This window comes from Cladophialophora psammophila (assembly GCF_000585535.1).
Source record: "Cladophialophora psammophila CBS 110553 chromosome Unknown aczJe-supercont1.1, whole genome shotgun sequence".
In the NCBI taxonomy this organism is placed as follows: domain Eukaryota; kingdom Fungi; phylum Ascomycota; class Eurotiomycetes; order Chaetothyriales; family Herpotrichiellaceae; genus Cladophialophora; species Cladophialophora psammophila.
This window is the reverse complement of record NW_006912922.1, coordinates 3399907-3412990: the sequence shown is the minus strand read 5'-3', so window position 1 is coordinate 3412990 and position 13084 is coordinate 3399907. Positions and strand designations below refer to the sequence as shown.

General features: G+C 52.5%; 5 protein-coding genes across 5 annotated transcripts; 3 read left to right on the top strand and 2 right to left on the bottom strand.

Moving 5' to 3' along the window:
* Positions 1-1344: 1344 nt before the first annotated feature.
* On the bottom strand, positions 1345-2808 carry A1O5_01206 (uncharacterized protein; the record flags this gene model as incomplete). Its single annotated transcript, XM_007741825.1, has 1 exon — positions 1345-2808. The coding sequence occupies one exon, from the start codon at positions 2806-2808 to the stop codon at positions 1345-1347; it is 1464 nt and encodes a 487-aa protein (XP_007740015.1).
* A 1036-nt stretch (positions 2809-3844) lies between these two features.
* A1O5_01205 (uncharacterized protein) lies at positions 3845-5571 on the top strand (the record flags this gene model as incomplete). The annotated part of the gene is made up of 6 exons (XM_007741824.1): positions 3845-4223; positions 4274-4497; positions 4553-4877; positions 4929-5098; positions 5173-5391; positions 5488-5571. 6 exons carry the CDS (start codon positions 3845-3847, stop codon positions 5569-5571), a joined length of 1401 nt encoding a protein of 466 aa, XP_007740014.1.
* Positions 5572-5855: 284 nt separating this feature from the next.
* On the bottom strand, positions 5856-7716 carry A1O5_01204 (uncharacterized protein; the record flags this gene model as incomplete). Its single annotated transcript, XM_007741823.1, has 5 exons — positions 5856-6283; positions 6412-6724; positions 6833-7034; positions 7100-7221; positions 7282-7716. The coding sequence occupies 5 exons, from the start codon at positions 7714-7716 to the stop codon at positions 5856-5858; spliced, it is 1500 nt and encodes a 499-aa protein (XP_007740013.1).
* Positions 7717-8786: 1070 nt separating this feature from the next.
* On the top strand, positions 8787-10637 carry A1O5_01203 (uncharacterized protein; the record flags this gene model as incomplete). Its single annotated transcript, XM_007741822.1, has 4 exons — positions 8787-9059; positions 9126-9230; positions 9286-9558; positions 9678-10637. The coding sequence occupies 4 exons, from the start codon at positions 8787-8789 to the stop codon at positions 10635-10637; spliced, it is 1611 nt and encodes a 536-aa protein (XP_007740012.1).
* Positions 10638-11274: 637 nt separating this feature from the next.
* Positions 11275-12729, top strand: A1O5_01202 (uncharacterized protein; the record flags this gene model as incomplete). The annotated part of the gene is made up of 5 exons (XM_007741821.1): positions 11275-11569; positions 11712-11851; positions 11905-11996; positions 12105-12121; positions 12224-12729. 5 exons carry the CDS (start codon positions 11275-11277, stop codon positions 12727-12729), a joined length of 1050 nt encoding a protein of 349 aa, XP_007740011.1.
* Positions 12730-13084: the final 355 nt, after the last annotated feature.

The window sequence follows — 13084 nt, the reverse complement described above, 5'->3', positions numbered from 1 at the left end:
CTGGGAGGAGTACCTTTGTCCGTAAGGCAAGAATCTCATTATGCCCGGTAATTTACGTGCCGTTAGCATTTCCACTTATGCTTCTGTCGTCCATCGTCTCGGTCTCCCCTTGTCGAACTATCATTTCACATTGTCTCATCATCCGTTGGATCGTCACGCCGGTACGAGTACATACATACATGCATACATACATACATACACACACACATATATATATAGAATCAATCAATCAATCAATGACGCGAAGACAAGCAGAACCAGGACTAGGAGTCTAGGACTAGGACTAGAGAACAAGGGCAAGGGTTTAATGGAATGGCATCTCAATCATTCGATGGAATTGGACACGGGGGTGGGCATTCCATGTCGACGTTGTCCAAGCTCTCCCCGTTCAAGATCTAAATGTGAGACATGCATGCATTAGCTAGTGTGTGGGTGAGTACCTACAAACAAGGACAAATAGGTGGGTGAGCGAGTATGTGAGGGACCAAGGTACTTCTTCCCTTGCTTAGACTCGCAAGTACTCCATCACATGTTACACACCTAATCGTTGACGACAATAACCTCCCTTTCGCTCCAACCGTTGTTGTTCCGTGAGATCCATCGCCATGTGGAAAAGAGTACGAGCATGTGGAGGAACACCTAAGGTAGGTAGATGCCTCAGCCCACGGGCAGATTGGCAGGTACCTTGTACCATCGCATGTCCACCTGCTATTTGCTATCAGCATCACATCCCCTCGGCAAGACGGCTAGACGGCTATTCGGCAACTAATACGTCTTGCGAGCCAACTGGCCAGGAATTGTATACCAACATGACAGACGGTAGTGAGTGACTACAATAGTCCGGACCGTTCCTCGTTGGCAAATGGGTGCTAAAATAGATAGCCCCGTACAATTTGGTCGGTTGACTATACCTCCCGCAACTCCCGAGACGGACTTTCAGCCCGACATCTTGAAATATATGCCGCTTGCACGACCATGAGTACATGCACGATGCTCAATTAGAGGCTCAGTTTGTGCTTGATTGAACTACCCTTCTGCTCGGCTGCCCCTCCAACATGTGCATATCCTCGGCGGCCCCTCTTGATGACACCGTTGCTGCGTGTCTTTATGCTTTGCCGAGACAAGGACAATGTTGATGCCCATTGCCTTTCGCAAAGTGTTGAGAGGTTTTGATGAGAAAGTCGAGACCGTGGAGCAGAGCATCACAACTCAAATCCCCCCAAATAAGGTCGCGAGGGACCTGATGAGGTGTGTCTCGGGGGGAGGGCTTGCTTGACAAGTGCTGTGTGCCTCATCTCCTTGAAACGATGGTTGGCGTATTTCCGACCAACCCACTTTGTGTTATCATCCAAACAAAAAGCCATATTCAGCGCTTGGCGGGTATATCTCTGTCCAAGGCACCCAGGACCTGTCGACTTCAACCTCTGCCTTGCCGAGCATCGCCATGTCATTCCTAGCCCAAACACCTCTCATGAACTCTAAGCCCGAATCAAAGATCCAGATCCCTGTTTTCTGCTTCCACCGCTCAGAGTACTCGATGGCGATTTTTCTGAGCGCCCACTCGGCACTTGACATTTCGCACCCAGCCAGGACAATGGGCATCAGGCACTGCTTCTGAAAGTTGCTGTGTGAGGGAATGTTTGCCACCATGGTGAGAATCTGAACAGCCACCGAGCGTGGCTCAAGGCCCCACTCGGCACCATCGTCGAGCAACGTGAACGTGTCTATGTCAGTGAGGTGATCTGTTGCCGCCACATCGTAAATATGGAATTGCGGAAACACCCGGGCCAAATATAACAGCAGGCCCAACCGCCAGACTTCGGACATAAGGGCCTGATATTTCCCTTGCTTCATGCTGATCTCTGTACTGAGAATATTCTTCCGAAACACTTCAAGTGCTTCTGGGTCTGCAGATTCAATATGGGCGGCTGCAACAGCGAGACCGTGCATATCGAGGAACATGCCGTCTGGAAGCCCGTTGAGACCCAGAATGCTCCACTCGCCATCGTCTTGCCACGCCATGAGGGCCTCGATATAACTCCTCGGAAACGTAGGTCCGCACCTGGAAATCAACGCGGCATTGACATCGTACCAGATCAACATGGCGATCTGACTTCGAAGGTTGGGCCGTGATTCCGCCAGGCGGATGCCGCCATGAGATTCAAGGATGCGGTATGCGCCGCGCAAGTGGATGTTCCAGTTAGACACACCTGTTTCGGCATAATCGAGGCCGATAAGCAGAAGCACAGTACTTAGGCCACACTCGAAAGAGAGATCGTTCAGGTGCGACGCGAAGATAGACAACGCTTGAGATTTGAGGCGCAAGATCGAAGAACTCTCGGGTTTTCTGTCAAAGTGCGCTTGTTGACGCTTTGCGAGAGCTGCCGCGGCATAGCGCACCGAAGGGAAGTCGTCGTGGATTGAAGGAAGGCAGGCTCGCCAAGGGTTGACATTCACCGGGAAGGTGAGCGTGGTGTTGGCAAAACAGGAATGGAAGAATGACAACGCATACTCGATATCTCCCGGGTGGCGGCTCACTTGCGGGCAGAGAATGAGTTCATGGTGATGGCCACTGTCAACCAGAGGAGGCGTGCTGGGACTTATGGCCGACCAGGTTGAGGATGGAGAGGCAGACGAAACAGATTCTCCGCCACTCGAGACAGTCGTGCCGACCAAGGATTCTGCTGTGTTGGAAACCGCAATGCTTATCTCGCTTGATCTCGAGTTGTTCCTCGATCTTTGTCTCGATCGCGTCTGTGACACTGTTTGGTCGACAAAGGTGTAGGACGAAGGCCGAGGGAGTGGCATGGCCGGCTCCTCCGGTTGGACTTCTTTTGCACTTTCGGGCAACTCCTTGGGTCGCCGTTTCCCAACTCTCAAGGTGCCTCTCTCCCAGTTCAGTTGTTGTACATATCCGGCACATATCACGCCGTCAGCAAGACAGGCACTGCACCGAGGCCGCCGCCGATCACAAGAACGGCGGAGCGAGGAGCACGTGTGGCAGTCGGACTTTGCCCATCCTAACGAGTTGGTCCTCTTACCGGTCAAGTGATTCAAGCGCGTCGCCGTGGTCGAACAGGTGGTTACAGACATGATTGCCGTGGTAACACTCGAGGCTGGGGAGGACGAGAAGAAGTATGGCGTCGTCAGTCCGGAGTGAGTGGTTGATAGGTACCAAGGCGTATCAAGTAGGTTGATAAGAGCAGCCCCGCACGCAGAGATTAGGTTAGATCCAGACCCTATCAGGCCGACCAATCAGATAGCTGCATATCCTGAGTCGTGTATCAGATCATGTGATCCGGATATGACTCGCGTCTTCCACTTCCGCTCTTCACCTCAACTTCCTTGCTCAATCTTAGAGTTACCCTCTGCCATGCTATTACATAGTTACCCTTTGCGAATGCAACAATGCGGTGCATACACCATCTCTCCGCTCATGTCCCGCGTCCATCATGCTGTCGATCTTGACATCTGGACCATTCGCCCCTCTAATGACACCGGCTTCTCTCTTAGGCATCCTGCACAATGTAATCGTTTTGCCGTTTTTGGGTTGGCCGTTACCACCCAAAACTCAGTCTCGACAAACTGCAGAGTCACAGATCCATTTCAGTAAGCTCGCTTCAGATCATTAATCGTGAGCTTACACCCGCCACTCAATCCGCTTGGTGTAATATGCATCCGTCATGGGGCAAGGTAAGTGGATGCAGGCGATCGGCGTACTGAGCCATCTCTCGCATATAAGGAAGCCTTGTCTCCCAGAAGATTGCTTTCTCAGTACTTCCTCTTAAAAGACATATCTTGTTTCGAGGTACGCTCATTACCGTCCGTTGTTCCAACTTCCAACATGGCTGCATCCCATGTTTGGGTCTCCGAGCTCCAGGCACTCGTGGAGGGTGATGAGCTAGCACTACCAAGCTCTCAACTGTATATTGAAGAATCCAAAACATGGGCGGCACAAAGAAATCTGAATCCGAAAGTCCTTGTTCGCCCCAAATCGGTGGAGCGACTCTCACAGGTCCTGGCATATTTAAACGACTCTTCGTTGGACTTTGCAGTCAGGTCAGGGGGCGTTGGCTCAAGCTCTGCGAAGGATGTATTGATCAGTCTTGCCGCGTTCAACGGGTTCGAATTCGACTCTCATACAGAGACTATCACCGTCGGCGCTGGCCAGACATGGGGAGAGGCGGATCAGAAGCTTGAGAAAGATGGCCCGGGCTACGCAGGTGAGAAACTTTCGTTGAATCTCGGAAATTGTGTTTCTCATATCCATCAGCTTTGAGCGCAAGATGCACCTTTGTCGGGGTTGGCGGCAGCACTATAGCAGGCGGTATCTCTTGGGCGTCTTCGGAATTCGGGCTTGCTTCTGATCCGCAAAATCTGCTCGACGCACAGGTCGTCACCAATGATGGGCGAGTATTGTGGGCTTCGAAAGAACCGGAATTGCTGTGGGCTATTCGTGGCGGAGGAGGCGGCTTTGCCGGCAGGTTCACCCACACTGTGCCTCTCAATCTGATATATCTAACACCCTCGAGCAGTCGTCGTTGCGTTGAAGTTGCGAGTGCACAAATACACTAGTTCAATCTACACGGGAAGTATTATCTTCCCGAACGACTCGCTCGCGGAACTGGCCAAAGCTGTGTCGGATTTCACACGCCGAACACGAGATCCGAAGATGGCCATGCATGTCTTTTGTCTAGATCTAGCCCATGCGGCTCTTACCGGTCAAAATCCTGCTGCGGGCATCATGATCGTAGTCTACGATGCCAACGGCGAAGCCCATGGCCGCAGCGACGAAGGCTTCGGCTGGGCATTGGGAGTTAAGGGTGCAGTGGATAAGACACGGACCATGACTTTCGCTAAAGCGAATCGGCAGCAAGGTAAGGGGCCCTCGGTCTGTTATACTCAACACTGACAGTTCTCCGTGCCAGACAACCTCAGAGTGGCTATGGGCATGACGAACAGCTGGATGTCCGGCGCAACGATTCCCAACCTGGACGAAGAGATCATTTTTCGCTCTTGGAAGTGGTTCAACGAACTACTTGCTAAAGATCCCCGACAGAGCGCTGGGGCATTCGTATTGATCGAGGTCATGCAGACTGTACGTATTATCGAGCCTCTCTCTATATCTCTGTTGTTTTCCAACATCATTCTGAATATGCAACAATCAAAAAGCCCGCATTCTCCTCCATTTCCTCTCGCCAAGACACCGCCTGGCCGCACACGGCCAACAGACACATCCTCCAGCTCGGCACCGGCTCGTTTCCGGGCTCCCCCGAGTCCGATGCTCTGTCGCTCAAGGCCCTCGCGGAAGCGCCTTTCGAGATCAGCCCGACCCACACCAAGGCGGACTATATCCCAAATTTCATCAATTCTTTCAATGACATTGAAGCAGTATGTCTCGCCCCTTAGTTGCATTCTTCACACAACCATATATGTGTGCGCACGATTACTGACCCGGACTGACTAACCGACTCGGTTGTGGAACAGATATTTGGGGAGAATTACCCCCTCTTAAAGGAGATCAAGAAGAAGTATGATCCGCACGGGAGGCTCGGGGGCCACTTTGCTTGAGAATGGGATGGCAAGGGCCACTTTCATGGAATAAAGGCGCAGACCACCCAGCTTTACTGGCGATGGTAATAGGACATCTCGATCCTTGCTCCTTGCCCGGGGACTACCTCTCCACCGCGTTTCCATGGGTGCCCAGCCATAACGGCCTTGCTTAGTCGTCTAGTTATAGATCTAGGATGGTCCCTTTGAATCTATATAATCCAGTCATTCTCCTCAGTCCAGCTGTCGAGCCAACCAGCCAGCGCGCCATTGTGACGAGACCAGCCAACCGACCCGTGACTGATTTACGGCATGATGCCCTTTTCAATGACCTCGCCGACCGTCTTGGCATCGACGGCGACGCCCTTCTGCGCGATCATCTCCTTCTGGTGCTCGCGCTCGATCTGCTCGTCGGCGACGAGACCCTCGATGCGGGCGCGCTCCTCCCACCGGTGTGGCACGATGACGTTCTCCTCGAGGAAGTAGTTTGTGTCCTTGACGCAGAACCAGATGATGCCCAGCAGGAACACCAGCCCCACGGCGTACAGCGTGAACTGTACGATCAACTGGTCGATGTACGACACGTTTTTCGAGTCCAGCACGAACGAGATGCACATGCCCAGCGAGGTCGTGCCCTTGAACAGCCCCGCCAGCCGCGAGCACTGCACCGGGTCGTTGGTCAGCGCGCCCAACGTCCACTGGACCACAATTTGGTAGGTCGCGTAGATGATTCCTAGAGTTTTTTGAGGTTTGGTGTTAGTGGGTCACTCGGAAGTTTTGTGTTTTGTGACAAGAGAGGAGAAATGATGGGACTCTTGTGGAACCTATCGTTGGCGGTGGCTTGATATCAAAGAGGCTTACCGGATAGCAGGTACAGAACAAACCCGGCGCCAAACCCGCTGTCAGACCAGTCGACCCCCGGGGGGGTGTTGGTCTGCCGGTTGATGTCGTTGTGCGTGATCCACGCAGCCAGCCCAGCATTGGTGGCAAGGCAAATCGTGCCGACGATGATGGCGCCGATCATGCCACGAGTCCGGCGCGACTTGATATAGTTCGTGTCCATGACGTACGCTAGGAGCAGCGGACACGGCATCATGATGAACTGGAACATGACATTGTTGAGCGATCGCGTCCGCAGGTTGAAGTAGTATCCGTTGATGCTGGAGAGGAGAGCCTGGATTTTTATTCCCTTGTGAGCGAGAGAGAGTCTTGCCCGCCATGTTCTTGTGCCCAAGAAGGGGAAATGGGAAGAGAATTGGTAAGAAGGAGGGGAAAGACTCACGAGGTTCATCTCAGCAACAAAGATGCCTGGAATCAAGGCGAGGATCTTGAAATCGGTGAACCACAGGATGAGACCCTTGACTTCGTCCATGACTCGTGGCTGCGTAAAGATGGCGATGTGGGTGCCGTCATCGCGGACAACCTTCCTGGGCGAAATGATGAAGACCAGTGCAATCACAATGGCCATGCACATGATGACGATGCTGTCCCCATGAGCTGGTAAGAAGAAAAGTCTCTCTCTGAGCAAGAAAGGCCACGTGAGACTCACAAGACAGTATAGACTGCGTTGGACACACCCGTGGACTCGGTCTGGTGGAAGTTGACCCCGAAGGCGATCAGACTGCCGATAGTGCCGCCAAAGGATGTAAAGACCCATTGCCAGGTTATAAACTGTGAGGAGTCAGGATTGAATCGCAACCGGGCACAATTTGGGCATGAGTTCAAACTTACCAGAGCCTTCTGGTCTTCTTCAGCGTAGGCAAATTGTACAAACCCGGCCGCCGTCCAGAGACAGCCGGCGGTCACACCGAGCGATGCGCCAGCAAAGTACGGGAACCAAGAGTGACCCTGTCGGTCAAAGTACCAGAGGCCACCCACATACAGAGGGTAGCCAAGAGCTCCAAAGGCCATGGTCAACTTTGGTCCGACTAAGTTGAGAATGGCACCTCCGATCCAGCCGAAGAGGCAGAAAAGTCCATACAGCACCGCATTGGTTGTAGAGGCCACTGTCTGCGACGAAGGACGTCCACCACCGGCACCGAGACCTGTCAACGCCAGGTAGATACCAGGGAGGCAGAAGAGGATGGCACCGACCACGAAATTTTGGTTGATCGGTTTGTTCAGTCGAAACTTGCCCTTCCCTAGGGAAGGCTCTATGAACTTCATGGCGGGCGGTCGGTTGGTTTTGGGACTCAGTTACGACTTGATGCTTGTCGCTCCGGCAAAGGAGGAGACCTTGGGTTTTTGCTCGATGTCGCGTACTGTGCGGACTTGGAGAAGAAATTCGGATTCAGGCGTCAACGCGGAAGGAAAGGAGCAACATTCACGGCCTTATATCTCCCATTCGCCTTGCACAGAGGTTCCGGCTTGTCGCAGTCATCCTTCCGGGTCAGTCGTTGCCGGGAAGGCTATGAACGCAAGGATATCAAATGTTGATTATCTCGCTCGCGGCCACTGGTGATAGCGGAAGGTTGCAAGCATACTCTTATCGGCTTCGTTCGTCCATCGACCGTAGTCTAGTCCCCTTGTTCATGCCGCTGATGTGCGTCTCGAAATCCGTGATCCGGCCTCATCATGCGGAGCGGAACGATTTGATACAAGGTAGTAGGCCTCACCAGCCGGGAGATCGACGTTGTAAGACGCAGCCACCCAGCAGCGGGTGCCAATGACTGTAAAAGAGCGGCAACCGGCGCCAGGGGTTTGGGAACTGAATACGATAAAGATGAGCCAATGGTGCGGTGACAGGGTCCACTCGAGGGATAACGCTGCATCGAGGGATCAGCCCTCATCTCTCTTTCCTAACCTGGCGTTTCCCTTGAGGCAGTTCTCTGATCGACATCAGCGAAAAAACAACACGTTCCCGTCCCTGAATATTTGTGAATGCCTCTGATCTGCATCTCGGAGGCGCCATTGGTGATGACAGTGCAAAAGATCCAGATACCAAGGCGCGGCCTTTTGCCGGTCGCGATACTCCGCTTCTTGTCTATCTCGGTCTCTGTACAGATTGAGATGTTATCTTAGCATTGCGCGTTGCACAAGAGAGGGGCCAGCTCAGCGGCAGGAGGCTTCGTCAGCTGGAAATATGGTAGATATCCAGGCATTGTGCTGGGAACTCCTTTCGCTCTGTTGCCAACAGAAGACATACTGGTCAAGTCAGTTACATCTTGCCAACCGGAGTACTCAGGCTCCTTGAACGTAGGACAGACCATCACTTCACTCCCGTTCCGCTCGCAACAATGATTTCAAAACCGTGGGTTGAAAAAGCCAAAAGCGCGCGCGACTATCGCGACGAGACTCTGAGCAAAGTTGATCCTCCGCTTGAGCCTCTCCCAGATCCTCTACCACTTTCCTCTCAAGATTTACCCAAGAAGTATCTCACGCCACGTGAATATGAACTCACCCAGAATTATGACGCGATTGAGCTCCTCGAGATGCTGCGGAGCAAGAAGCTCACGTCGGAAGAGCTGACCAGGGCATTCTTGCGGAGGGCTGCTCTGGCTCAGTACGCGGTATGCAATATTTTCCTGCGCTGGAGTTGCTGACCCATCGATACTGAGTGACGGTGCCTGTTGCAGGTCAATTGCGTGACTGAATTGATGTGGGACGAGGCTGTTGAGAGGGCCAAGTATCTCGACTCCCTCCCTGAACCTATCGGTCCGCTTCATGGGCTCCCCATCTCAGTAAGTGAAAGACCAGTGCTGCGTCGGCAGGGTAGACACTGACCTGTGCTCATAGGTCAAAGAGCATCATGGGATGAATGGGAAGACCAACCACGCTTCCTATGTGGCGTGGATTGGCCAGCCTTGCGACCGAAATCCGCTGAACGATTACTTGTATGATGCTGGTTGCGTCTTTTACGTTCGGACCACCGGCCCTCAGACATTGATGGCTCTTGAATGCGAAAACAATATTTATGGACGAACTGTCAATCCCTGGAACCGAAACTTGACACCAGGCGGTAGTAGCGGCGGAGAAGGTGCGCTTGTTGGATTCCGTGGTAGCGTTTGGGTAAGTTGTATTGTTTGCTCGATGCATCCCCTTTCCGCAGCCGGCGTTCTGTTCTCGGGGAACACCTTTGCAATTAATCCCGTATCTCGGCGGAGCGGATCTTGCTAAACATCTGGCAGGGACTTGGCGGAGACATTGGAGGCAGTGTAAGAGCACCAGCCAGCAATTGTGGTGTCTATGGTTTCAAGCCAACCTCGAAACGCATCCCGTTGAAAGGGATGAAGCACACCATGGACGGAAAAGACTCCATCCTCGCAACTTTTGGCCCACTTACCCAGAGCCGGGAGACAATCAATTTGTTCATGAAAGTCATCTTGGACAACGAGCCATGGCGATATGATCCATCTCTCACAGTGAAAAAATGGACCCCGGAAACGCTCACTGAGCCTCTCAAGATTGCCATTGAATGGTCTGATGGAGTGGTCAAACCCCACCCTCCCATGATTCGGGCCTTGAAGGTGGTCGCCGACGCATGTAAAGCGGCAGGGATGGAAGTCGTCGACTGGGAGCCATATAAGCATGACAAGGCCTGGGATATCGTGTCGGGTCTGTATTTCCCAGACGGCGGCGAAATGATTCTGGCGCCGCTGAAAGAGATTGACGAACCCATTCTCCCGCTGATCAAGTTCATCACCGAGGAGCAGCCGAACGTCAAGAATCGGACCATGCACGAATACTGGGATCTGTGCGTTGAAAGAGACAACTACCGCGAGGAATATGCCGCTCACTGGAGTAAAACCGCCGACTCCGGTATGGAAGTTGACGTTATCATCTGTCCTGCAACGCCAGGTGCAGCGCCGCTACATGACACGGCAAGATATTGGCCGTATACCAGTCAATGGAACCTGCTGGACTTCCCAGCAGCTATATTTCCTGTTACGTTTGTGGACGTAGAGAAGGATAAAAAAGAGGAAGGATATGTTCCGATGAACGAGCAAGACAAGTATAACTACGACTTATATGAGCCAGAGAAATGGGTTGGTGCACCGGTAAGCTGTTGCATTGTCGGGAGGAGGAATATGGATGAGAAGGTCATGGCGGCGCTGGAGGCGGTGGAGAAGGCCATGGGGAGAAAATAGATGCTTGGAGCGGTTGCTGTTCAAATCTGGTTTAAGAGAAGAAGTCGGCGATGTCTTCTTCCTAGAGGACGCCATACAGTCGTCGTGTCTCAACCACACAGTTCCAATCTCCCCGTGGTCATCTGACATGAGCCTGGGCATGGAATCTTGAGTAGGTCTAGTCAGGGCCCAGACACACATGCACAGAGTCAAATTAAATCGACTGTACAAGATCGCGAGTCTCTCTTTCCTCTTTCAGCCCGACGACCAGACATGGTTCCCCAAGCTTCTTGGGAACCCCACATCGACCCTGCACCCTGATAAGAACTCTCTTTCCCGAATAGGCCGACGTGAAGACAGCTCGTCAGATTTCCTTGCGGAGAGTGTGTGATCCCCGACGAAACGTGGTGCGATGGGTGACTCTCGGGCCACACCTATGCGTTGCACCGAATTGGTAGGTAAGATTCGAATTCGTTGCGGGGTTCAGCGGACAATTGCTGCCTTCAATGTGTGCTGGTTGGGCAAATGTGGTTTCCTTCTCTTCCCAGCAATTCTTTGTCGATGGTTATATATTGACTTCATATTTTTTGCACCTCCCTGAGCTATCAAAGTTCTCTGTTGCTAGGAGTCTCGTGCATTTCAACAACTTACCGTCACAATGGCGCCCTCCGCCGTCGAAATTCCCATTCCCGTGCGAAAGGCTTTCTCAACGCCGACAAGCACGCCCCAACCGGCCCAGAATGGTGAACTGAAATCCCCATCTTCACCTCTTCCCGAAGTCAAGACCTTCAGTGGCTCAACATGTACGGTGGATGAATTAGTAGCTGCACTTCGAGTGGCTGGCGGCGTAGTCGTTCGCGGTCTGTTGAATGCAGAGGAATTGGCAAGCCTTGAGACGGATACTCGGCCTTGGTTGGACAAGGATACCGCTTGGGGTGAAGGTGGGGGTGCAGGTGAGTTTCACTCGCCGTCATCTAGCCTCGTCTGGTCTGGACATTATCTCGGAATGATCATGGATGGGGAAGCAGTTTTGCAGACGCGCCATTCGACGCTGGTCCAAGTAACACGAATTCTGATATCCCAACTTCTCTATAGGAGACTTCTTCCCCCAAGAAACCCGCCGTGCTTTTGGCATGGTGAGCAAATCCAAAACCTTTGCCGAACGCATAGTCGGCCATCCGCTCTGGATCGGCGTGACGAACGCGTTGTTGACCAGCACTCTGAATTGGAACTGGGTGAGTCGAATTAGTATTCATTTTGAGCTAGCCGAACGCTGACACCAAAGTAGATTGGCGACAAGAACGAGGTCTCTGTGTCTCCCCCTCAGTTGAACAACACTATTGTCTTTAGCATTGGTCCAGGAGCCCGCGATCAAGCGCTGTAAGTACATAATCATTTCGATCGCCGGCCATATCTACCGAGCCAGGCAGATTCATCCTGCTTGATTCGAAATCAGAATTGCTGACTAGAGCTGTGAGGAATCTCCAGGCATCGTGATGACGCAAGTAAGTTTCCCTGCCTGCCCGAAGCAACACTTCACATTCGGAGAGTCGTTGTCGTTAGACTCTGTCAATGTCTCTTGGCTAACAACTCATTTGCTTTGATAGTCCATCATGTCTACCACCCAGCTGCTGCGACACATGAGATAGGCCGTGACGCAGGGATCGGATTCTTCGTTGCAGGAAAGAAGACCACCAAGCGGAACGGAGCTACGCGCTTCATCCCTGGCTCTCATCTCTGGGACTATGCCGCAGGGCCCCCAAATGAGTCACAAACGTTTTATGCGGAGCTTGAACCAGGCGACGGTTTCATGATTCTGAGTGGATGTTTCCACGGTGGCAGCGCGAACGGGACAGATCAACCCAACGAGGCTGGCCAGGTCGTGCCGGAAGAGCGCCTGGTGTACAGCACGTTCATGACAAGGGGTTATTTGAGGCAAGAAGAGAATCAATACTTGGTGAATCCGGTAGAGAAAGTTCGGGAACTGCCGGAATCTCTCCAAGAGCTTGTCGGGTATGGTCTCTCCAAGCCGTTCTTGGGATGGGTGGACCTCAAGGATCCGATGTTGTGGTTGCATCCTGAGAGGCCGAAGAAATCGGGAGATTTGTTTTAATAGTGTCTTTATCCAAGAGTCAGCTGAGGCGGGTAGTAAAGACAATACAGAGCAGCAGTTGACGGAAGCAACGTGCTGAACGGAGCAGGGCGACGGAAAACACAGCCTGCTCGTCAATTGCCCCGACTAGTTACAGCAAGGAGGCGGTGGTAGCTGAAAGCCATATCTCATGTAGAGAAGTACGAGTGGAGATATCTCCTAAGCTCGAATCGCAAAGTATGCCTAGATCGGGCCCAGTTCAAAGAGTCGGAAAAAGGCTAAACAGAAGTCTATGAACGGTGAAGTCGAAGTGCAAGTGCAAAGGAGCAAGTGACCCAAAGTGGCCAAATACAAGCTGATGAGTCAGGGGACGATC